General features: G+C 36.6%; 1 protein-coding gene across 4 annotated transcripts in view; it reads left to right on the top strand.

Annotated features, from left to right (window-relative positions):
- ccser1 (coiled-coil serine rich protein 1) overlaps positions 1-27259 on the top strand; it is a 425689-nt gene that overhangs the window by 278903 nt on the left and 119527 nt on the right. For all 4 annotated transcript variants that reach the window (XM_012955484.3, XM_031903181.1, XM_002937237.5 and 1 more), the window contains one exon: positions 26544-26748. In XM_012955484.3, the coding sequence (XP_012810938.1) occupies positions 26544-26748 (205 nt within the window). The remainder of the gene's footprint in view (positions 1-26543; positions 26749-27259) is intronic.

The raw sequence follows: 27259 nt of genomic DNA, 5'->3' as shown, positions 1-27259 counted from the left end.
CGAACTTGCGAACACCCGATTTTCGTGCGAATTAGTTCTCCGGCGAACAGTTCGCTACATCTCTAATAATGATATCCAACTCAATAATGTTCTGTGCTATGATTGTAAGTGTTAGGATTACCTACTGATTTAACTGACAGGAGCCAATGACCTGAGTAAAACACACTGTTTACAAGAACAGCTTTAAATGAGATTTATTAATAAAAAATTGTAACTACAGAACAGGCAGGAAAGGCCAGTACAAAAAGTGGTAAAGATCTGGGCAGGCAGCAACAAACAAGTCAATGAAACAGGCTGAAGATCAGGACAGGCAGAAAAGATGCAGACCATGGTTAAAACTTGGAAGTCAGATCAGAGAGAACAAGGTCAGGACACAAACAGAACTTACAGGGCGGGATTTGCAGGACAGGAATAACAGGTACTCGGAACTTAAGAATGGACAATGATCCAACACAGGTTGTAGGTAGGCTTAAATAGCCCCTTAACTGGGCTATTGCCCGCAGCTGGATTGTGGCTATGGGCCAGGAAACACTGACAGGGAAAAGACAACCTGGCAGGCTGCTACCACAGTGCCTCCTGTGGCTCAACTTGGAGGAATGTTTAAAGGGTGCGCCTTTTCTTATTATTTACTCATTGAGCTTGTCAGTTACAAATCAGTGCTAATGTATCCCATAATACATTAATTGTAAAACTAAAAATTTGATTTATTTATTTATTTACAAAAAATCAACACACAATATGTTGGTCGAACTTCTAGAATGCCTAAAGAAGGAATTGAAGAGCCTGTTTTGTCTGAAAAATACCCTAATTTGGCTCAGCATTGCATTAGCTGTGCCAATCATTTTCTTGATCTTTTTCTGGCACTGAGAGAGTATTTCTAAACATCAGAGAGGAGACCTTTTTATTTATTTTTACCCTTTTCCCTCCCTTGTTTTAATGGGGTGGGTTGTCTACCATAGTTATTGTCTCATGTGCTCCAGTTCAATTTGCATATGCACAGAATGCGTAAGGCTGTGTGTACCTTAGTGTACATGTGAAAAACTATTCTTCCTATTATTATGCCTGTTAATATGGGATTTTATGAGAGCTTGCTCAGTGTTTTGTTCCTGGTTGATCACCTCTTGTGAAAGTCTGATATGAGCACCTGGACCCTTTGTTTAATGCTTTGAGCATTGATTACTTTTAGCCAAGCATAATCTCTAAGTTTTTTAAGTTATGACTGTTAGCTCTTTGATACCGCACTACTTGACTTGTCTTCCATCTGGACCAGAAAGTGTTTTGTGGCCCTGACCATTTGAGATATAACTCTCCTAAAAAAGTTGTGATGTTCTAGCTCCTTCATGTTTCATAAGAATCAAGGTTAACACTTAGCCACCAAAATGCATTGAAAGTCTTATTTATACCTCATTCTAAGAACATATTCTATTTTTTACTCAGATATTTTATTCATAATTCACAAAATGCTGACACCCTTTTATTAAAATTAAGAAAAATCTTGATTTACGTTCATAAAGTGGTATATAGTACATTTTAAATATCTTTTATTCTTAAGTTCCTACAGAAAGTTTAACAAAATGCTCTGTTTGGGTCTTCTTTACAGAATTTAACTCATATACTTCATCCTCAGAAAACCTTTTCATTGATTTTATTCTGGATTGAAGTTAGATAGCTGACACCTTGAGCATTCTTGCATGGCAAATACTTTTGGACCCATAATCATTCTTAAAAATCTATATTCAAAGGGTGTTTAGTGCAAACTGCAATGATGTGAGTTTTGTGGCCTGGAGCTTAGAGTTATTATCTATATAATGAGTACTGATTTTCATTCACATCAAAAAATCATTAGTATCATATAATAAAATTGAAACCCAGACATACTTACTTTATAGATGTAAAGTAAGTTACTTGTAAGTAGTATAGTATTTTATATACTGCATATAAACTGGATATATTAAATAAAAACAAACTGATTTTAAGTGTAACATTATTACCACTAGTATTCTGTAGGGCTTTAACCTTCAGTGAACTAATTGGCTTCAAACATTTAGCCCATGAGACAATTAGCCCATTAGACAATTAGATAATTGCAGCTAATGAATTTTAATTTCCCAATAAAACTGACAATCCAGGGTTGCCACACATGGTTTGCTTACTTCAGATTTGGTATTTGATTCTTTGACCTCATGAATTAAGCACATGGAATTTATCCACAGATGGATGACTACATTGCAGGTATCTGTTTATTTCCATGCAAGAGGAATAAGAGGTCCGCTTAGGGGCTGTGGATAAATTTTGGTTTGTGCTACTGTACCTAAAGGAAGGTTTATTAACCACCCACAATAGCTCATTTGTAGACTAATTTCTGGTTTTAGAGACCTCTTACATAGTTACATAGTGTTGAAAAAAGACCAGAGTCCATCAAGTTCAAACCTTCCAAGTTAATCACAAAACAAAAACTGTAGTACCGTGTTAGCCAGTGTCAAAAATAATAATAAAAAAACAACAAAACACAAATACAAGAGTATTGTAGAAATGATACCTATATTGGCTAACAATAAAAATACATTGCAAGCTTTCGGAGCTCTAAGGCCCCTTCATCAGGCAAAATACGTATTTTGCAGGCAGGCAAAGATAAGCTTTGTAGAATATAATGAGGTTTTATCTCTTATCTGCTAAGTAACCTGTGCCTTTTCTCCTTAAAATGGCTGCCCCAGTGGCTACACAGAAGCTTTATTATATAAACTATAGTAGTCTTTCTAAGGAAAACACACCAGTTGTACTAGTACAGGGCAGCATTACATTATATAGTAATTACTTTTATACACTTTCATTTTTTGGTGTTACTGTCCCTTTAAGTGGTTGAGTTGATGCATGCACACTTAGATGTGAGCTTAGATGTGAGTGCGTGCACCTGAGCAAAAAATTGCATGTTAATTGACATGCATGCACTGAGACTAACGGAGATTGGCTCACAGGCACCAAGATGGAAGATGAAAATGACCCGAGCAAGATGACTGACAAAAGAAGAACCACTAGATAAAGATAAGGGTATAAACATAGTTACATAGTTACATAGGGTTGAAAAAAGACCAGTGTCCATCAAGTTCAACCCATCCAAGTAAACCCAGCACACCTAGCCCACAACTACCAATCTATACACTCACATACATAAACTATAAATACAACCACTAGTACTAACTGTAGATATTAGTATCATATTTTATATTAAAGCAGTCCATATTTAAAAGACAGATATTAGATTGTATAAAAATGTCACAATACTTTATTTTTGTTTTTGCTTACTTAAAGAAATCAAAGTTGAAAAATGTGCCAGGTGTTATATATTTATTTGTATTATCTAGCCACCAGCTGGAAACACAGTAGAAGAGTGATTGTTGTTTTGTTAAAGTTTTTGCTTCAGGCACCCAGTAGAAGCACTAACTGCAATAATTCTTGTATCTGTTTCTATGGAAACCAGTAAAATCTCCTGTATTCCCACATAGCATGCTAAAGTTAAGCATTAAATGCAATATTTGCTCAACTTGAAAGTAAAAGTTGTTATTATATGAATTTCATAACAAGAGCAATACATAATTTACTTCTAACAAACGTTGTCTGTGTCTGAAAAAAGGCCTTTGTTATTTTACAATAGGAAGATTCTATGCAGTTTATTTTTCCAACAAAACAAAATTAGAACTTGGTGAAATTTTTTGACAAAAGCTCATTTAAGCCAACGGACCATGAGCAAAGTGAAATTTCAAGTGCATGTTTTTTCCCACAATGCAGCATTTTTTTAAAAAATGCCAGCATTATTGCTGGTGCAAGTGGGTGTACTGCATCTGTCACTTTTGCATTTCCTTTGGCAGCATGAATGCAACTGAGTGAGCATTTCCATGCAAATCAGAATAGTGTGGAAGTCCATCTGGCATCATTTCTGGTGTTTGGTGTGCCAATAACATCTGTGCCCAATTCATTACATAATGCTGCAGGGTGCGAAGAGAACCCTGAAAGTATCGCTTGGTCAGGATGTGATGGTAGCTCTTCTGTATACAGAAGTATACAGAAAGTGGTGTTATATACAACTCACTGCGGGGAAAAGCCAAAGCTGCCCACTGCACTTGCAGACATTAATAAGCCCTGGAAACTTCTGGATTAAACAGACACTTTTTATGAAAAAATGCAAAAAAGGATATCTATACAATTATAAAGTTATGCCTGTGTGTGCAGTCAAACAAGATAAAATATCTTCTCAAAGGAAGATACGGTAATTCATTTATGGCAAGCTATGTATAATAAATTTGGGAGTTGGATTAATGCAAAGCATTGTGGTTGAAATGAAAAATAAAAAATGGACCTGAAGATAATCTAGGGAATGACATACTCCTACTTAGAAAAAAAAATTAAATAAGAATCCATTGAGGTGCAATAGAGACTTCAAATATACTCATATTTTACAACATGAGTTTTTTTCACAATACACTTTAATAAATAAATGGCACAAGGGAGCTTAATATAATCAATAATCAATCATCTGATAGCACCACTGGTTAAATAGGGAATAATGTACACCCTGCTATGAAATGCAAGGATATTATAAGTCACCAAGGTCTTCCATGAGCATATAACGACTCAAGGCTGAAGGCTGAGTGCTTTTATACAGGTCATTGAATGCTGGAAACCACTGGAAAAAATGTGAAAAATATCAAAATTTTGCCAAAAAATTGCCGTTGGAGTCAATGGGAAGGTAAATACATTGCAGTTGAGACATTTTTAGCTAGGCAATAGCATATACTGTACATGCCCTATCTTGTTGAAGAACCTCCTTTCCATTATAATACAATTCTTCAAAAAAGGTTCCCATATAGCCATTTTTTGGGGGAATTAAACTCCCTTAAAGAAAATGAACTAAAAGCTAACAACAGAATAAATAAAGAATAAGCCTTAAAGTGACTACCGAGCCTTGATGTGATCCAAAATACTGAAATGGATTATTTGAGAATAAGTCAGATGAGAAAATTTAAATGGTGACTTTAATGCTTTGACAATCAGAGCACATTAGCAGTATGAGAGACTGCCTGGATATGTTAAGATATGGTGAGAATGCAGCAGATGCCCATGTGAGGGTGATGGAGTTCTATCTCAGGGTGTGCTACAAACAGGATTTCAGTAAACAGGGTTTATGCTGAACATTCATTATGCCTGTCATTTTAAATAAGGAACATATTTGGGTATTTCTTGCAATAACTTGTGAAAACAGAGAAAATGAAAGTACTTTGTTTCTTTTTCCTGATTGTTGGTTCTTCAAAGAAATTGTGGGAGGGGTAGAAGGCAGTTAATCTAAATACCAATTCTAAAATAATCCCCTTTCATTACACCTACTTATCTGTAAAACAGATACGATTAAATGAGGAAGGGAAGATTTGTTTACACAGTCAAATGGGGTCATTTATCAAAACTGGGCAAATATTCCCATGGGCAGTAACCAATGGCAACCAACTAAATTGATGCATTCATTGTTCTGTCTGCAGCTGGCTGAAAAACAGCCAATCACTGATTGGTTGCTATAGGTTACTGCCCACAGGCAAAGTTGCTCACTGTTAATAAATGATCATTGCAGTCTCTAATTAAACACAGCTTATTACAAGGAGGAGGTGGTGTAAAACTAAGGATAATCACAAAATTGAACAAGAGTATGTACAATTGGTTTATACTAACCCCTTAACCTGCATGTATTTAGTTGCTAACCTTAGAACAGTGCTGTCCAACTTCGGTGGTACCGAGGGCCGGAATTTTTCCGACCTACGTGGTGGAGGGCCAATAATGGAAGCCAGTTTTGACCACTCCCCTTTTTGAAACCACACCCACTTGAAATCACATAACCATACCCATATTAATGGTTGTAGTACAGCAAAAACCTGCCATACTCTGCCTTCCCTACCCTGCCTGCTTGTGCCATACTTTGACTGTGTGTGCCATTCTAGGCTGGTTTGTGCCATACTTGACCTGTGAGTGCCATACTCTGCTTGCCCTACCCTGCCTGTGTGTACCATACTCTGCTTGCCCTACCCTGCCTGTGTGTGCCATACTCTGCCTGACCTATGCTGCCTGTGTGTGCCATACTCTGCCTGCCCTACTCTGCCTGTGTGTGCCATACTCTGCTTGCCCTACCTGTGTGTGCCATACTTTGACTGTGTGTGCCATTCTTGGCTGGTTTGTGCCATACTTGACCTGTGAGTGCCATACTCTGCTTGCCCTACCCTGCCTGTGTGTACCATACTCTGCTTGCCCTACCCTGCCTGTGTGTGCCAAAGTCTGCTTGCCCTACCCTGCTTGTGTGTGCCATACTCTGCCTGAGCTATGCTGCCTGTGTGTGCCATACTCTGCCTGCCCTACCCTGCCTGTGTGTGCCATACTCTGCTTGCCCTACCCTGCTTGTGTGTGCCATACTCTGCCTGCCCTATGCTGCCTGTGTGTGCCATACTCTGCCTGACCTATGGCAGCATACAGTGACACAATGCTGGCACTGCTCCTACAGTCTGCACAATAACTATATATTAAAAAACTTTTTAATTGCAGTACCACCTCAGTATATGTTCTTTTTGTAGTGTGCAGGGATTATTTGTGGGTTTCTACTGAGGTGTGAACAGGGGAACAATATGGGTGATTACAGCCTGAGCCTGAGGTGTGAACACTGCAGGGGGTGAACAATGCAGAGATTAAAAGGTGTGAACAACACAGGGGATTACATTTTTAAACAATACAGGGGGATTACAGCCTGAATCTGAGGTGAGAACCATGCAGGGGGGCAGTTAATCTCAGTACTGATACCATTTAAAGCTAACACAAGAGTAAGCCATCAAAGCAGCCAGACAGGTGGGGGGGGGCACACAGAGGGGGGTTGAGGGCCGCATGCGGCCCGCGTGCCGCCAGTTGGGCAGCACTGCCTTAGAACAAAGGTGACCTAGTGACTTCTGAGGGGCCTGTTTGCCTTGACTGATTTGTAACCTCAACCTCATTTATAAGGTTGAGGTTTTATAAAAGGTTGCGGCTACATTAGATTTCATCCTGTTTAGGATTATAAACAACATTTTGGTGTACAGTTTGGTCAAAGCTTATAATTAATGTGAATTTCCCATGGGTTATGTTATCCTTTTCTTACACCTCGAATGAATATAATAGTCTTTTTCCCTTTCATGATTGGAATAAGTAAAAAGGCCTTTTCTCTTATGACACTTAACAGAGTAAACATTTAATGGAAAATAGTCCCATATGCTGTACAGCAGATCTTTCATAAAAATGACAACCAAATATGTAATTATGTATGTTATTTAGCACAACTTTCAGGCTTAAGGTGGCCATACATGGTAAGATCCACTCACTTGGCAACGTCACCAAGCCATTTTCTCCCGATATCGGGCTAATTCTGTTGTTTGGCACTGGGGCCAAACGATCGAATTAGAATGATGAGTGTAGGTGCCATCGGTTTGGGGACCGCATCAATGAGCCATTGCGGTCCCTGATCCGATGGAAAAATCAAACCTGTCCAATTGCGATCTGCCTGATTTCAGTCCAGATGTCGGTCGGCAGGCCTCTTGTTTGTGCCCAACAACCAATATCGGCAGCTAGAATCAGCCCGTGTATGCCCGCCTTTAATCTCCAGTTACTATAATCATGTATTTTCTATTATAAGCTGATCTTCTAGATAATTTAGATGTTAAATAATTGTTGCTGCAGTGAAGGATAAGTTATTTTGAAGTGTATCATTTTTTATCTACTATGTAAATATAAAGCTAAGCAAATGGGATTTTATAAAGTCATTAAACCAAAAAGTGACAAATGTCACCTCCAAAACTGTATTTCAGAAAGCAGACTTTTTCATTAAAAAAGTAGTACAATTACTATATCATGCTGAGGCTTTAAAGGACTGTGGTGAGGCATGTGCTAATGGCAGTGAAAGACCAAAACAATTTTCAGTGGTGATTAACTACAGTACCTTGCTTTAGATTGAATCACACAACCCTCCCCTAATCTGCCAGAAAAGGGGCCCATATAGGTAATGCTTATTTCAAAATCTTGTAGGAGAACTGAATTTGTAATCTTTATTAGAATAGTTCTGTGTGTGTATATAAGTAGTAGACCAGGTAAGAAATGGATCCTTAGAAAGCAACAATAAGCAACAACAAATTGGCAATTATTTCATTCTCTCCACATGATCATTTATCACCATCTTTGGTCACAATCAGTGTTATTTTCTTCAAATAATATTCAACTTCATGTTCTTCTCCATGCATTGACTGAGCATTACATCTTATTATATGGATAGTCATCTCAACACATATTTGTTACACTGTTTCAGACATATTTATTATAAATAGTGAATCAATATATACAGTATACATATATATCTATATCTAAGCGCTTAGAATCTATGCTTTTTATTACAGAGATTTTTTAGTTTTGCTTGCTTATGTTTATTTTTATAAATAAGGTTTTAGTTATACGGTTATTATAAATATTTTTTAGCTCAACAGTCTTGTACAAGGTAAATTTTCAATGCCAAACTTTTTAAAAATGTTCTTAATTAACGCTCAAATTGTTTTCACAAAAGAAAAAGAAAATGTTCTTGTCTATGTACTTATTATTTTGTTGCAAAGACCATGTTAAATATCTTAATGAAACCTATGACCTTGTCCCAGTAATCTCTTATTTTGGAGTCTAATTTACCTCCTACTGTGCTACATTAATGGTTTTTGTATTAGTAATTTTCATTGTAGTGTTCAGCACCAAATAAGATTGTCGGTGATGTTTACCAATTAAAGTGAACACTGTGAAAATCCTTGTTGAAATTGATGTTGAAAAATATTTAAGAAAAGCTTAAACAGATTTTATTTGTTTATTATTTGTTTATAAGTGGAAAGAAGTAGACAATGTTTTCTGATTGTGTTTACAAATATATTACTGTACGGGACCTATGGGATTGGAGACCTCCCCACCCCTTCCTCTGCCTGGGCACTGTATTTGGATCATATTGGCAAAATGTAGCCTTTTTGCTTCCACTATGCAGTAGCATAGGGGAAGCAAGCTTTTGTTACAGTGTAGGGCAATTTATATATGCTATTTCAGAGCTAAAAATCTTTAAAGACAATGTAATTTTGTCTTCTTATTGACTCCAAATATATTTTGTGATACTGACACAGCCAGTATGGAAGCTCCTATTCATACCTTGGAAAATTATAAGAAGAAGATTGTTTTGTGCATGTATTTACCTAGGGCCAGTAGTGTCGGTTATTTAGGTAAACATAAAAGATAATTGATAAATAATCCAGTTTGCAAGAACAACTGGCAACACAACAGTTGTTTTTGGTTCTATTTTTCCCTAAAGGGAGTGTGAATATTTTAATATAATTATACACTTGCTTCTCTAAAACCAACATAATCCAGCGTTGCTTGCTGACCCTGCTTCCTGGAAATCCAGCATGTGGGTTTTCTGTAACTCTATTGCTTATTTATAATAGCTACAAATAATGATGGGTATTGTGTTCTAGCTTCCTGGAATATTTTGATTCCTCCGAGTATCTGTATAAATTTAGATCAGTATAATGAATATAAATGTGATATGGAGACAATAAAAGTTAAGGACAAAGTTTATACTAGTTAAAGGAGCTAGCATTTCTTTGATAAAAGTTTTGGGGTTTTTTTTTGTAATGTCCTCGGAACACAATTATGCATCTTTAATACTAAGGGGCACATTTACTAATCCACGAATACGAATGGGAAAAATTCGGATTGGAAACTAACATTTTGCGACTTTTTCGTATTTTTTGCGATTTTTTCGGCGCCTTTATGACTTTTCGGAAATTGTCGCGTCTTTTTTGTAACCATTACGACTTGTGCGAAAAAACGCGAGTTTTTCGTAGCCATTACGATTCGCTCGTATCTTGTCCCGACTTTTTCGTATTGAGCGCTCGTAAGCAGCGGGCGAAACTTTCAGACTTAGCATGATTTTGGAAGCCTCCCATAGGACTCAATGGCACCCTGCAGCTCCAACCTGGCCCAAGAAAAGTCACCATACTGAAGCTTGAATGAATCCGAATGTTTCGTACTCGGCGCGAAAGCTGCGAAAAAGTCGCGACTTTTCGCGCAAGTTTTACCGCTACGAAGTTTTAACGCTACGAAAAAATCTGCAGATTTTGCGCAACATTCAGAATGGCAACGAAAAAGTTGTGACAATTTTCCGAAAAATCGCCAAATACCGATCATTGCGAAAAAAACGCAATCAGACGCATTCGGCCCGTTTGTGAGTAAGTAAATGTGCCCCTTAGCCTGTTGTTCATAAGATATACTTTTTATACTAGTAATTTGAATATTTGTTGTTGTTAATAAGTTGTCCCATGTTATTCATGTAAAGCTTGGTGATTTCCCTGTTTACCAACTGTTTGACTAATGGGGTCACTGGCACTCAACTTGGAAGATCTGCCCCACAAAACATTTATGTATTAAGACATTAAGCCAATGATATCTGTCTTGTTCATATTCAATATGTCAATATTTTGTGGGGTGTGTATGAAGTTCTGTGGATACAATGGCAGAAGGCAGTCAATCCAAATACCAGTGCTAACAATCCCCTTTCATTATAAATGCCAACTTATCTATAAAGTCTGAAACAGATACAAATACTGAGGAAAGTAAAGATTCCCATACATGTGAAGATTCGCAACCAACTTTCCATGTTAGTTTGCATAAACTATTGCTTCTTTTTGAGAGAAAGGAAGGTGAAACTGGCATGAATAACTTTTATTACGCCAATACTTACATTTAAGAGAAAATTATTGAGTGCTATTAGGGACTACTAGAGGTGCCTTTTAGTAATTGTCATTGAGGTGATTGTCAGGAATTCTATGTATATTGTGTCAGGGTCATCTTCCAGGAAAGTTGTGTTGTTCTAGGGGACCGGTAGCCAAGGAAACTGTATAATAAAAAAAGATTTTTAACCAAATAGCAATAGCATCCCATTATAAGATAGAAAGCAAAAGCTATCATTGTTCTTTTGTGTTCTCATTGCTTTTGGGAATGCTTCAAGCATAGTCCTTGCAAAGCTTGAGCAGTGATCCTAATCTGTAAAACCTGAGCTGCAAGTCTGTGTTGTTTTAGTGCAGAATGAGGCCAAATCTATTTTCAGAAAACACATTTTCTTGTATGATATATCAACAACAAACTGGAGATTCTTTTAATAGAAGTGTATTTTCCATGTGGTTCCAAAATATACTGGAAAATCAGGATTGGACATACGAATGGAAGGAAACAGTTAGTCGGCTGATTGGAATTTGTTTATTTGTTTACTCTCTTTGATGGGAACTGATCTGTTTGTTTGGTCAGTGAGAAGAACAAATGGACTGTACCTCCCTGTTTTTTTTCTATGCTGATCCATGTCACTTTCTGATGTGCTTTAGTAGCCCAACATCTGTCCCAAGTGACATGTACAAGTACAGATGATCTGATGGTAGTAGGGCTAAAATAAACTAAACTGTCTGACAATTGGTACTGCTTTTGTTAAGTTAAGACAGTTTATTGATGACAAAATAGTAATATGATGTTGCTTAGATAGTATAACTCATTTAACTTTTTTTTGTGCAAAAACACCCAACATATGTTATCATGCATTAAATACAGGAAAATCCAGGACAGCAGATAGCCATCTGCCCGCAAAGCTCAGCCTAAATTACCCTTGGACTTGGTCCAGTATGAACTGCATTGAGGCCTCTTGGAGAAGCTGTATATGATATATACTGTATGATAACCAGTGTTATGAAGTGTCTGTGAAGATCTATTATATACTGTAGGCAGAATGTGATGATCATAGATAGATAGATAGATGATAGATAGCTGTGCATGAAAACCATCACAAAAAAGTAATAGAAAGAAAGAGGAATTGGCATTTCTGAAATACTTCAGAGAAAACCACTACAAAATGAACTAAATGTAACAATACCAGGAAAATGTTTGCCTTCATGGAGAAGCAATGTTTCATCAAGTGATGCAATACTGACAGTGCTGTTGTCCATCAGACACTCTGTACCCTGAAAGGCAGATGCTTTCTTTGGTCAGTGCTCAGTACACTAAATGCATGTTTATCATACTCCATTACTTTGTTCAGTCAAGCAGGTTTAGGATAGGTAAATCATGTCCTTGTAAGTGCATTTTATGACATTTTTTTAAGAAAAGGTCCACTGTCCATGAAGAAATTGCTTTATAATGCCACTGCAAAAGGCTTGATGGCTTTACCACTACTAGATATACTTCATTATTCTGACTTATCATGCTTAAATGAAGAATAATGTAATTTATCAGTTCCAGCAGAAACAATGAGCTCCTTTGGTTTGTCTGTTCTAATCCGTAAACTAGTAAATTGGATCTTCCATGTGTAAAGAATTGTTCCTGTAAGCAAAGATATACTGCTTATGTTTCAAAGTAAAAAATCTAATATGACGATTATTTTTCAGGCTGTAATTCCTTGAACTGTTTCATTTCTTTATAGTGTTTCATTCTTTTTTAAGGATGGTGATAGATTTTATTGGCCCTATTTACAGATGGATTGGATAGCTTTTGAGCTATCATAGGTTTGATAGTAATGGCTATTTTTAAATCACAATTCTTCAACATTAACCACTCCAGGGTGATTCATAACAAGTCAAATCTTGCACTATTTATGAGACTATCGTTATATTCAAACATGCTTTTTATATTTGGAATGTAAATGTTTACTGTTGTGTATACAACCATTCTTTATCAACAGTGCTTCATATTCAGTTATACACTTCTGTCATGGTTTCATAATAAAAGGAACTTTAAGAGGAAAAAGAGCCATGGTGTTGCGCCAAAGCTTTGTTATCTAGAGTGTACAGCTGATGTTTCTGCCTGTGCACCCTATAAAATATATTAGTGATCAGTTGGTGTATTTCCTGGCTAACTAATTTCTCATTTCCATTGACTAAAACGTATTTGGAAAAATGTAGCTGTTTCGCATATTTTTGCACTCATCACTAAAAATAATCCACATATAATGGAAATAAGTAGACGTTGGTAGGTACATAGGTAGAAGGAAACCCCATTTTTTACATATTGTGCTAACTGTACTATGAATATAGCAGAGGAATGTGTACAGGTATGGGATCATTATCCAGAAACCCATTATCCAGAAAGTTCTGAATTACGGGAAGGCCATCTTCTATAGATTTCATTTTGATCAAATGAATAAAATTGTTAAAAATATTTTCTTTTTCCCTGTGATAATAAAACAGTACTTGATCCCAGCAAAGATATAATTAATCTTTACTGATGGCAAAACAATGCTATTGGGTAGTGATAAGCGAATCTGTCCCATTCTGCTTTGCCGGAAAATTCGGGAAACTACTGAAAAAGTGCAGCTACTGCATGACTTGACAAGTGCAACTTTTTTTACAAGACTGCATCTGTTTTGACGTGACCGTGACTTTTTTTGCTTCGGCACAAATCCATGCCGAATCCATGGCGAATAATTTTGCTCATCACTATTTATTAGACAGATATTAAATTGCAAGATAAATTGCGCATAGCACATATTTTGAGATATGCTTGTATGTGGTGAATTTTGTTGGGACAAACATATAATTACATTCTACTATATGTATAAATGAAATAGATTTTATTTTGATCAAATAAATACAAGTTTTAGAAATATTTCCTTTATCCCTGTAATAATAAAACAGTACTTGATCCCAGCAAAGATAATTAATCCTAATCAAACAAATATCAAGACACAGCTGATGACCCAGGGAGCTTAGTAGACCAATTGGAAACATCTCTATAGGTTGAAATAAGAGTAATGTACATGGCATCAATGACATATTAACTCCAATGTCAAGCACAGAGCTTTAGCCAGCGGCATGATTAACAACTTATTGGTTTCAGACCAAAAACACAGAGCTGTAGGTGAAATATTATGCCGCAGCCTTCAGTGATACTTGTTTAGCTGTATTAATAGATGGATTTGTGTGTCAAACGGTATCATTCATCTATGCAAAGTTGCATAAAATCATATTTCCAAGGTTGAGAAGAATGGTGAATCAGATTGAGCCACCTAGCTCTAACTTAATGCTGAAGGTTTTCTGGCCCCAGGACAGAGGAATTTGCCCATCTCCATTTTGCCTTGTTTTGTGAAGTCCCAATTACTGTATAAATAATAAATAAATAAGTAAATTGTCATCCTTTAGATTGCAAATTCTTTTAGACAGGGACCTCTGTATCTGTTGTGTCAGTTATAGGCTGCTTTGTATGTAAATATGCATGTTTAATGTATACATCCATTTATTTACAGCACTGCAAAATATGTTGGTACTTTATAAATACTGATAATAATAATAACTAAATTATATATTCTTAAATAGATATGATTTATATTGATTATAATTAGGAAAATATTATTTCTTTCTTGTGAGATCTTCTTGTGACATTCAGCATTCAATTAATGATATAGTAATTATGGGTCTATAATCAATGTAATGATATGTACCTTAAAATCAACATTTTCTTTTGTTATCCCTGTGCAGTAAATGCGTTTGATACAGTACCTCACAGAAGGTTAATGATCAAATAGAGGAATATTGGCCTAGAACATAATATTTGTTTTTCTCTGGAAAAGAGGCGCTTGCGAAGGGACATGATTACTCTGTACAAGTACATTAGAAGGGATTATAGGCAGATGGGGGATGTTCTTTTTCCCCATAAAAACAATCAACACACCAGTGGTCACCCCTTTAGATTAGAGGAACGGAGCTTCCATTTGAAGCAGCGTAGGTGGTTTTTCACGGTGAGGGCAGTGAGGCTGTGGAATGTGGGGCCTGGATGAGTTCTTGAACAAGGCTACTGTGATACTAATATCTACAGTTAGTATTAATGTTTGTATATATAGTTTATGTATGTGATAGTATAGATTGATAAGTATAGGTTGTGTGTGCTGGGTTTACTTGGAAGGGTTGAACTTGATGGACTCTGGTCTTTTTTCAACCCTATGTAACTATGTAAATCCCTAGATATTCTATTTCGCTTAGTTACTAGGTGGAAGCCAATATATTAAAGTTAGCCTGGTGTTAACAAGGCCCAATAAGAGTTCTGCCCCAGAGGGAGAACCCTTCTAGTGAAAGTCAAGGAACATGGACCCCGTGAACAAGTTAAAGTTAACTACAGGATAGTTTCTGTAATAGCATGTTCTAGGAATTTAAGCTAGTTAGACTAAGTTAGACTAGTTAGCCTAAGCAAAGGAACTGCAGTACTATAGAGGGATTCATTTAATGTTTTGCTCCCTGATCCATTTCTGCTGTAGGGATTCCAGACCACTTTTAATAGAAACCCTAAAGGTGAACCTTAAATCTACCAAGCAATCTCCTCAGGGTGTCACATTGCTGGCTCTGCCTTGATTGTATCTGAGCACTTTGTATATTATCTACCTCAATTGGATCTGTGAGTATAACCCTGTGGATTGGATTGGAGAACCTCTGGTGTCTTATTTTCATTTTTACTTTTGGCAGTAAAGAGGTGTAGTCATACAATACCCTCTCCCTTCCTTCAATGCTTATCAATGGCCCATCTGGGTAAGAGAGTCCAGTGTAACCCATGTTCTACCATCTCTAGTCTGGGAAAGGCTTTTTTAGCCAAGATAGGGTTACACCGGTTTAGAAAGAAACACACTTGCACACATATATAAATCATAAGTCATTTTACAAATACCTGTATTACAATTGTTTGGAAAGTGTCAGGGTTATAGTAACTGGTTTGCTTCATTAAATGGCTTTAATTTTGAGTTTGTAAATTCTAATTTGTGAACTACATACATTTCTTTGTGTGCTTAGAATTCATTATTTGAAACTGCATAAGATTTATCATCTTGTAATTTAAAATGTGTTGCTGCATAAAGATATACTACCAACCACTAAATCTTTTAGCAGTCATGATTGCAAGGGAGTATGCTAGCAAATGCACCAAAGGACTTTTAAATATCCAGCGTGAAAAGCTTATTAATAAGTCAGCAATGTCACCACTGGTATTCCTTATGCTCTAGAATTACAGTATTTCCAGCTAATGCGCATCTTCAAAAACACAATCATTTACAGTTTCTAGTCTGTGGCTTCTATGCAAGGAAAGCAGTCACATGCCAATGCTTATATTGAACCTGACATTGTCACTGCGACCTACACTGAACAAAAGATAGAGCATGGATGCATACAAAAGGGAAACAGAGGACGAGAGTAGCATTGGGATGAGATTTGAAAGACAAGCACTGACACAGTAAAAAAAGGAGATAAGTTAAAAGAAAGGATTTTTACAAAAGAAAAAAGAATTTGTGAAAAGGCAGCCTCAGCTACGGGGAGTAAGAGACTAGGTTAGAAACAAAGAGGAACAAATGCTTAGGGAGAAAAGGACAGGGCATAGGTGTCTGACTGATAAAAAGTGTACAGTGTTGCATTTCAACATTAATGCTGGAATATGTTCTCCCAGTTCTGAATATACTGCATGTATATGTATCTATATATATATATATATATGTCTCTATAGATGTAGTGATGAACTTGTGCTAACATAGAATTTATGTGACCCACCTAAGAACATGGTGTTAATGACATAGATTCCATATTTATGGTTGGAACTGTATTAACATGATAAAATATCTTTATATACTGTGACAAGCCACTAACCTCTAAAACATAAATAATTTGTATTTACCTTGTTAAACAATTATGTGCCTTAGTATACAGCATTATATTTACACACATGGTATTAAATGGGTATGGGCTCCGTTATCCGGAAACCAATTATCCAGAAAGTTATGAATTATGGGACTCCATTTTAATCAAATACTACCTTGTACATGTATGGGACCTGTTATCCAGAATGCTCGGGACCTGGGCTTTTCCGGTTAAGGGATCTTTTGGTAATTTAGATCTCCATAACTTAAGTCTGTTAAAAACTACTTAAGTATTAAATAAACCCAACAGGCTTGTTTTACCTCCAATAAGGATTAATTATATCATCGTTGGGATGATATACCTAGAGAAAGAAATTCTTTTTTAAAAATTTGAATTATTTTCTTATAATGGAGAGGACCTTCCCTAATTTGAAACAAGGATAAGGGATCCCATACCTGTACTTGATCCCAACTAAGATATAATTTATCCTTATTGGAGGCAAAACAATCCTATTGGGTTAATTTAATGTTTAAATGATTTTTTAATAGCCTTATCCGGAAAATCTCAGGTCCCAAGCATTCTGGATAACAGGTTCCATACCTGTGAGAAATTTGAATGCAGAGCAGCAGTAACCAGAAAATGATTCATCTGGTTGTACATACTATTTCTTTCTTTCTTATACAGTAGGGGGCTGATTTACTAAGACAAGAATTCGAATCCGAATTGGAAAAATTCCGATTGGAAAACTAACATTTTGCGACTTTTTCGTATTTTTTGCGATTTTTTTCGGCGCCTTTCCGACTTTTCGGAAATTATCGCGACTTTTTCGTTACCAATACGATTTGCGCGAAAAAACGCGAGTTTTTCGTAGCCATTACGACTTGCACGAAAAAATGTGAGTTTTTCGGAGCCATTCCGAAAGTTGCGCAAAATCTGGCGATTTTTCGTAGCGTTAAAACTTGTGCGAAAAGTCGGGCCTTTTTCGTAGCGTTAAAACTTAAAAGGCGCAACGTTTCGCGCAAGTTTTAACTCTACAAAAAAATCGTGACTTTTCGCGCAAGTTTTAACGCTACGAAAAAATCGCCAGATTTTGCGCAACTTTCGGAATGGCTACGAAAAACTCGTGTTTTTTCACAAAAATCGTATTGGTAATGAAAAAGTCGCGATAATTTCCGAAAAAAATCGCACAATACCGATCATTACGAAAAAAACGCAATCGGACGCATTCGGCCCATTCGTGGGTTAGTAAATGTGCCCCTATGTGTGTGTGCATATGCGTGTTATTAACTCATCTTTGTTCTGCTATCTTTAATCTGTTGTCTAAACAAAACTGCCCTGAAAGTCTTACTAGAAAAACTATAGGGATTTTCGAATAATAGCATGCCTTCTAGAACGGCGTCGCATTTTCAGAAGTTCAGGCTAAATGAACATCGTTTAAAATGTCTTTAGAGCATTTAATGTCCTTGTGTTACTGCCCTTTTAAATGGAACTCCCAGGAGTGCAAACAAAACAGGAAAAAAGCCCATAAATTGGAATCGAGAACAATAATCCAACCTCCCATTCTTGCTTGTTTGAAAGAATATTATGACTTTGATGTTCTATGCCCGTAATGCATCATCCAATATCCTGGCTTTTTCACTTTTCTAATATTTAGACTTCTTTCTCCAACGGTGCTTGGAGACAAAATTGGGCTTCATCAATGCTTGACAAAGAGCTCTCTCCGACAGCTGCCATTTATTATGATCTCACTGGCTAAATATTGAAGATATTGCAGACAAGAACATCCAGAGTACTGTGGCAATGTAATAAGGGCAATATAATTTCCTGAAGTAATAAAAAATGAAAGTGGATAACCATAATAACATAATATATATCATTTATAACATTTTTGTCAGAAGTTAACATGTATTAAACAGCTTTTGGCAAGTACACTAACATTAAAATGATAAATCTATGCATTATATTGTGCTGGCATCTAAACTCTTGTTTAAAGCCAGAAAACACATAGAGAAAAAGGCAGAAAATCTGCCTTGGGTCCCAACCATACATATGAAAGGTGCTGAATAGTGATGAGCAAATCTGTCCCTTTCGCTTCGCCGAAAGTTGAACAAATGTTTCAAAAGATTTGCAAAACGGCGAAAATGCTGTGCGTCATTGTTGCGCGTTCCATGGTTTGAATAATGATTACAAACACAATCATCTAAAAGCTACCGTGTAGTGCTGGGCGACTCTGTCACATTTTGCTTGAAAAATGCATGAAATAGCAAAAATTTGCGAAACATATTGAAGCCCATGGGCGGTTTTTCACAACAACTTTGTCGCATCTGAGATTATGTTTTGCAGCAACTTTTTTATTGGAGTAAATTAGCATTTCTTTTTAAAGTGAAACCTGGTGAGAAATATCCCTCATCACTATTTGTGAGATCATGTAGAAGTCAATGGTAGCTGTACTAGTTCTAATTTAAATTTTTAGTCAAACTATTTTGTCATTTTGAGTTTTTTACATTTTTTTAATTTTTGGACCAATCAAAAATTCTGTGGATATTAAGAAATCAAAGAATTCGATACTTTTTTTACGGTTTTATTTGATTTTGTTTTGTGTTTACAACTTAGGGCAAAGACACGTGGGGCGATTAGTCGCCACAACTTTTTCAAAAGCTGCAGCGACTAATCTGCACAGCGAAAGCTTGCAAGTGTTTAGTTGCTGTGACTTCTATACTAGCCTATAGCAGAAAAGTCACTGCAACAGACTTACCGTATTTTTCGGACCATAAGACGCACCGGACCATAAGACGCACCAGTTTTTAGAGAAGGGAAATGAAGAAAAAAAGATTCTGAAACAAATACTGTCCTAAAATATTTTATGTGCATTAAAAGCGAACCTGTACCAGCAGCACCCAACATATTGCCCCCGACCTGTACCAGCAGCACCCAACATATTGCCCCCCACCTGTACCAGCAGCACCCAACATATTGCCCCCATCTGTACCAGCATATAGCCTACAGATATACTTTAAGAAAATGTTTTTACTTGCCCGTGTGGTCTCCGTGTGGTCTACGCGCATGCGTATGGGCATGCGCGTCATTGTGCATGCGCACAGCGCCACAGCTAAGCGCCGGTGAATAGAGGAGGGCCCTGCACGGAGACCACACGGGCAAGTAAAAACATTTTTTTAAAGTATATTCGGACCATAAGACGCAGGGACTTTTCCCCCCCACTTCTGGGGGAAAAAAAGTGCGTCTTATGGTCCGAAAAATACGGTACTTAAAAGTCACGGTGACTAATCGCCCAGCGTGTCTTTGCCCTTAAGCATCGGAGCGGGTCCAGAGCGGGCCACATCACTAGTGCAAAGAGTACTATTGTGCTCTGCACTAGCACAGCTGAATTTTCATTTTAAAGAAAATTTTGCTCTTAAAGTTCCCAGAGGCGGCTTGCTGCCCCTAGTCACTGACCGCTCCCTGCTTACCTAAAGCAGGTATGATGCAGGCCTGTCCTTAATAGGGCCCTCTGTGAACTGTGCCAGTGTTCCCTGATTTGCAGGTCTGAATGATGAGTAAGAAAGGCGTAGTGGGATGAATTTAATTTTAATTAATTAATTTTACATTGCATTACATTACATTACTCTTCCGGGCTCATTTACAACTGAAGGTGCAAGGTGCAAGGTGCAAACAAAAAATCTGTTACAAAGCCAAGAGGGTATTTTTGTACTTTGCAGTTTATTATGGAAATTATCACTGAAAATGCCATTGACTAACAATGCTGGCATAATAAATATTTTGATTTCTACTGCTTAGAGATGCAGGAAGTATGACTAATTCTAATTATGTTGATCTCCTATGATGCTACAGGCTTGTTTTCACTAACTGCTATTAGAGGGCAACACAGCACTTGAAGCAGCACACCTAAAAGGATAACTTTGTGTATAATTACACAGCTGCTTGATGGTAACACTGAGCTCCTTCTGTTACTAAGGGATGAAACTGTAAGTTCAAGTGAATATATATACTGTGTATATATATATAAATATATATATATATATATATATATATATATATATATATACAGTACTGTATATGCAGTATACAGCAATGAAGCATAAATACATGTTCGGAAAATCAGAATATCACAGTTTGCACTTCATTTTCTATATTTACTGAGCACAAATAATTTGAACCGCAGCTAGGACATGTTATACCAGCTTTATCAATAAAAAAAAGCAAGGCAGCGCTTTGAAACTTTGAAGATTTTTGACATCCAACCATCTTTATGGCTCCGTTATTATGTTGGGTTGAAAAATCTTATTCTTCCGATTCTTTTTAATCTTCTTTTTCTTCTTATTCTTAGTGCCCCCCATTTTCTAAACACTACTCCTTGTACAGTTTTAGGGGTAAAATGCCCAAACTCTCCACACTTCTTTATCCCGTAGCAGAGCAGTTTGCTTGTGCTTTTCTAAGCGATCCCGCCCCCCGTCTTTTTGTTGCGCCAATTTGAACACCCCATTTTTCCATTGACTTTGACAGGGAAGATTTTCAAACTGCTGCCAATCTTACAGCTTTAAGGCTACACTCACCAAACTTGAATCCCATAATCACGGGGTCAACCTGATTGAAAATAGATGCCCAAAAGTGGGTGGAGCTACAAACAGGCTATCAGAGTTTACCTTTTGACTTTCAATGGAGGAAATTCAACCTGCTGTCATTCTTACAGTGATAACACCAGGGTCCCCAAACTTTGCAGAGTTAGGCACCAGGTAACTGCGATTCAAGGTTAGAAAAAGTGGGTGGAGCCACCAACAGCCAATCAGATTTTACCTATTGACCTTCAATAGGGAAATTCAACCTGCTGCCATTCTCAAAGTATTAACACCAGGATCCACAAACTCTTCACAGTTGGTCACTTAGGGGGCTGCAGTTTTAAGTATGAAAAAGTGGGCGGAGCAGTCACAGCAGCCAGACAGGTGGGGAGCCACACAGAGGGGAGTTGGACAGCACTGATCTACAATAACACCTAAATTCATCTAAAGCCTGTCACTTTCTGATACCATACAGCAAATATAGCAAATATATACTCAGTAGCAGTGCACTAGATCAATGAATCAAATAAGTAAAAGTACTGGTTTTGGTGGCTTTGTGAAGTGTGGAGAAAGTATTTCTACGGCCTTACTTTTCATCCGAAATACGACCTCTGTCTAAGAGCAATTTTTGGAATCTTGCAGAGATATAAGAAAGTCTGAAACTTTGGGGGGCTTTTTTTTTAAAGAAAATTTTAGATTTACTGGAAACAAATGCTGGTTTATTGACTGTTGACAGGGCATGAAATATTGATGCTATCACACACAGTAATGTTAATGGATCTAGGTCATACAATGTGAGACTGAAGTAGCTTATGACAGTTTGTCTCTTGTTGAAATGTCTTAAAAATAGCAAGGAAACGTTAACAAGAGAATGTGCCCTTGAAACTTGTATTTTTTTTTAAAAGGCCAAGTTTCATACACTTTGAATATAGGGTAAAAATCATTTTTTTAACCAAAGAAACAACTACAAATTGGTTTATTGTGGTTTACCCATAAAGCAAATACATTGCAAAAGTCTTAAGCTAAAAACTAGCACTGAAATTTAACCAGTTAATGGCCAAATCACTGCATTGATTCAATAATGTAGGCTACACTTATCTTTACAAATCTGGCCTACATGTAAAAGGGTTTCCAAATAATGTGTCTTCACTTTAATCTCTGCTGTGGAATTCAATGATTAAAGGAGAAGGAAAGTCATTTTGGCACATTAGTGCCACCTAGAACAATATATTTTTCTTCAGAAACCATTACCATACCTGAGTAAACAGCTTTAGAAGCTTTTTCTGTTTGCTTTAGATAGCAGCTGCCATTTTAACTAGCTTTCTGCCTGCAGTCTAGTCGTTAAAGGTCAGATTACACATTCCTAAAGTAGGGGGAAGGGAGTTATTTGCATTCTTGTGGGAGGGGGAGCAGGAGAGGGGAGAGAGGAGAGAATTGCACAGACTCTGGCCAAGGATTTAAGGATGTTTCTGAAAGAGGAAGTCAAAACAATCATGTTTACAAAAAAAGAGACAAGAAATCCTGTGTTTCTTCTGATAGAGGACTCATTGCAGCATTACTGTACGTGCTCATGGCTGTATTTACATAGACTTTTCTTATAAAGCTTACTTAGTTTTTACCTTTCCTACTCCTTAGCCATAGCCATGACCAAAATAACATACCATATCCCTAAAATTATATGTCATGCTCTGGTGGTGTTAGCAGCCTTAAAGGACAAGGAAAGGCTAAGTCACTTGGGGGTGCCAAAATGTTAGGCACCCCCAAGTGACTTAAATCGCTTACCTTCTACCCCGGGCTGGTGCCCCTATTAGGAGAGAACAGCACCAGTCCGTGGTAGCTGCAGCTCTTCCTCCTTCTGTCTTTGGTCACGCGCGCATGCGCAGTAGAGTGAAAAGCTGAACTTTAACAGAGAAGTCGGCTTTTCACTCTACTGCGCATGCGCCTGTCGTTAGTCCTTCCAAAAGCGAAGGCGGAAGGAGGAAGCGCTCGCTACAGGTACCCCGGGCTGGTGCTGTTTTCTCCTAACGGGCACCAGCCCGGGGTACAAGGTAAGTCACTTGGGGGTGCCCTAGCCTTTCCTTTTCCTTTAAGGCTGCTAACACCACCAGAGCTTGACATATAATTTTAAGGATATGGTATATTATTTTGGTCATGGCTACATGAACAAGGTTAGAAATAAGACACCTCAAAAGACACACCATCTGTAGCAGGAGTAATAACCAACATTCTCAATTCCCAAAAATGTTGCATGCATACACCTTTTTACATTAGACCTACCCACTGCACGCAGGTTTCAAAGAGTGCACACAAAAAGTCATTTGGGGCTCATAGATTACAATAAATTATAGGGAACATTGGTCATGGTTTGGGTATAAGGGTATGTTTTGAGTTTGATGAGGAAGCTGATTATCAGGAATCCATTCCTTTATTATGCATATTAAAATGCAAGGGAAAAATGTATGGGGTAATGCAATAAATAGTCAGTAAACCCAGGTAGGATTTAATAGCCAGCTGTTAAAACAAACATCTGATTGGGTGCTAAGGGTTACTAGCTGTGGGCATACTAAAGACTTATCATATTATACCAATAGTGTTTAGTATCTTTATTAATGTTTAAGGATGGTGGCACATATGCCTCTTTGAAGGAAGACAACACCCTTAAGTGATACTTATTGGCACTAGAGGAACTGTATTTTGATTGCAGTTGTTTTTCTCCAGATGACTAGGTTGAGCAGGATCAGACAGTGTCTGAACTTAGATGTGGCTTATGGCAGTTATGTTAAAATCTACTTTTTTCTAATTTATGTATGGCACCATTCTCAAAGTGCACAAACACATTAGCATGCATTACTGCAAATCATTAGCTTCTCATCAACTTTTCTCCTGCGTGATTTTATCAGATATATTAACTTTTTTTGTATTTCTATTTAAATAAAAATGTAGAGATGGAAATGAGAGTATGGGGAGGTTAATAATTACAAAAGGCTTAGATCACTAAGATACAGGAAAGCCCCAATAGTACATTTGAATTGGTTAGTACTCACACAACATATTTCATTTCTTTTTACTTACAGGAACCCTTAGGCAAATTCGATATTTCACATTAGCACATCAAACCTTCTTTTAAATGCCATAATACATTTTAAGCTCTAAGAAATGAATATATAATCACATTTTGAAGATATAGTAAATTATGTCTTCTAAACTATTGTATTCTGGCATAAAAGCCACCTTAACAAAAATATTAAATTCTAACTTTTTATGCAGGAATGATACGGGGGAGCCTAAATGGCCTCTTTTTTCCTCATCATTTTATACAATTTCTATCTAATATAAAAGTATAGAAGCACAAGCATAGAGAAATTAGCCCTTCATATATTTCTTTATGAGTATAATATATATTATATTTGTAAGAATTTGTAATAGTATATGGAAGAAGAGAGAGCACTGAACCATTTAGTTTAGAGTATTTATGTTTGATTACCTGCTATTAAAAGAATAATTTGGACCTTACTTTAAACTGTATATAAATTACGATAAACGGTTGTTACCAGATGTGTTAAAAATATTAAAATCCTTTAAACTCTTTTATTGCTGAAGTTTAAATTTAGGATGGTGCCAAATGGCTTTTTCCTGATCAGATCTCAGAAGAATTTGGCAAAAAACTGTTTGTCAGGCAGCAATAAAATGTAATCCTATTAGGCAATCCATGAAGGATGGTACTGGAGATTCACCAATTTAGCAATCAGCCTAAATCTTACCCTCACTGGCCTGTTGGGTTTCATTCATATATAGAAATGTTAGCACAGTAGCCACACTGGTACAATTGCAGGGTTATTCAAGTACATGTAAGTTCTAAAAGTACTGTAAGAATTCTCCCTTAATATTAGTCTAACCTGCCCGCCAGATATCCAAATGCATGGATACCTCATGCAGATCTATATTTATGATACTAGTACATTTATTTTTTAAGTTAAAAAATCCCAAATGTATGTCTGATATAAATATTAAATTCAGCAAAATGAAAGCTTACTACCATTCACATGGGCTTTCTTTGCAATCTTATAATAAGGGAAAAGTACCGTGTTTGCCATTTTGTTACGGATTTACAAACAAAAATGGCAAGAATATGTCTTTGAGGAAATATAATAATGACAAATGAAAACTCTAGTCAAATTCCCAGGACAATGTTTTGTGTTTCTGTGCTTTCTATAAACTCCTGTCAATATAGCATATTTTTCTAAATGTACCTTGTCATATCCAATGTCACACACACACACATATAAAAATAATTTTATATCACATATAAACCATTTAGAAAACTGTATTTTATTTAAAAAAAAAAAAAAAAAAAGTTTAATGGACCACTGTAAACCATGTGCTATCTATTGACCCAAAAGCATTTCAAATCGTTGGGTGGAAAAGCTCAGAGGGCATGCCCAAGCCAGTTGTCATTGAATTTCCTGCCAATAAAGTTGTATAGGGATATGCAGAGCTACTATAAGGAATTATCCCCTGTCTTGCCCTCTAGACTCTTGTGGTTCCTTGGTGGTCATTCTGTGTGAGTTATTGGCCACTGTGCATGACTTTAAGAGTTGGCCAAAAACTTACACAGAATGACTACCAAGGGGCCACAACAGAATCTTAGGGGACCCGGTTTTAAACCAGCAAGGGGCAAAAAAAGAAAAAAATCCTTACAGCTAATTAAACAAAACCTGTGGGGGACTATGACTAAACTTTGAATTACAGATTAATTTTGTAAACAGAGGCAGATCTGTCTCACCACAGAAATACTCTGTTCCTATAGGATTTTTAGAAGCATATTTATCACATAGTTAACTCTAACTTTCAGCCATTGATCAATATGATTCTAAAAATCTAATAGAAATAGAAATAAATAGGAAGTGGGTAAGTTATTTTGTGGTGAGCTGTCAGATTTTGCTAAATCTGATCCTTAAAATCCTAAATTAAGAGAGTGTTTTGGATACTAGAGTAATGTTTTATTGAAGTACAGTGTATATATATCGCAATGAGTCTAGATAGTTCATAAGTGTAGTAAACAAGTATGTTTTATATCACCTCTGTTTTTTGTGATTAAAATAGAATGTAAGTAGGAGCACCTAAGAATTTTAAAACAAGCATCCAGTGAATTAAGGAAGCCATTTTTATTGTAGATTTCTAATTAATTTTTGTAATATGAATTATAAATTGATTCATGACTATACACTTTCTTTTTTTCTTCACCCTTCAGAAACCTTGCTTTACATTTATCAAAGGAGAATGAAGAAGATGCTAAGTGTCCTCGTGTCTTCCAAGTACCCACCAGTCCATCAGTGGAATGGCCCTTTCCACAGGAAGAGATTACTGGCTTGGATACACTGCCTTTCAGATTGATGATGCAGGACTGTACATCTGTTAAGACTTTGCTGCTCAAAATGAAGAGGATCCTGCAAGAGGTAATGACTTCATTACTTATGAGATTGAGAGCTTTCATTGTTAGTAGATTGACTTATAGAAATGTATGTGTTTGTGTGTATGTATTTATATACTGAATCTGGAAAATTGTTGGAAGAATGCATCTGCCTTTGTTAATGTAACTCTATCCAGACAATGGCAAATAAACACTATATACTGCTATAGCAGCCATGTGAAATGTGTTCCCTAGAATGGAAGTTTACTTTATATTCAGAAGACTAACCTGAAAATGTATTACTTTGGCTAATCTATTAGCATAGAATCATAAGTTTTATGAATATTATTGGAAAATTATACTCTCTTTCTACAGAAGCACATTACTAATTCAGTAAGCTCCCCTTCCTTTAGGGAAAAATAGATGTGCGGTAAAGCAATGTATATTCCTGGAGAGTTGTTTGTAGTCTAGAACTTAAGCAATATACAAAGGAAAAGTTAAATATAATTTATTTTATTTATACCTTTATTTTTTTTTTTAAAGTTTTATAATAGGTA

Source organism: Xenopus tropicalis, chromosome 1 (genome assembly GCF_000004195.4).
Source record: "Xenopus tropicalis strain Nigerian chromosome 1, UCB_Xtro_10.0, whole genome shotgun sequence".
NCBI lineage: Eukaryota > Metazoa > Chordata > Amphibia > Anura > Pipidae > Xenopus > Xenopus tropicalis.
The sequence above is the reverse complement of the archived record's forward strand: the minus strand, read 5'-3'. Positions and strand labels throughout refer to the sequence as shown.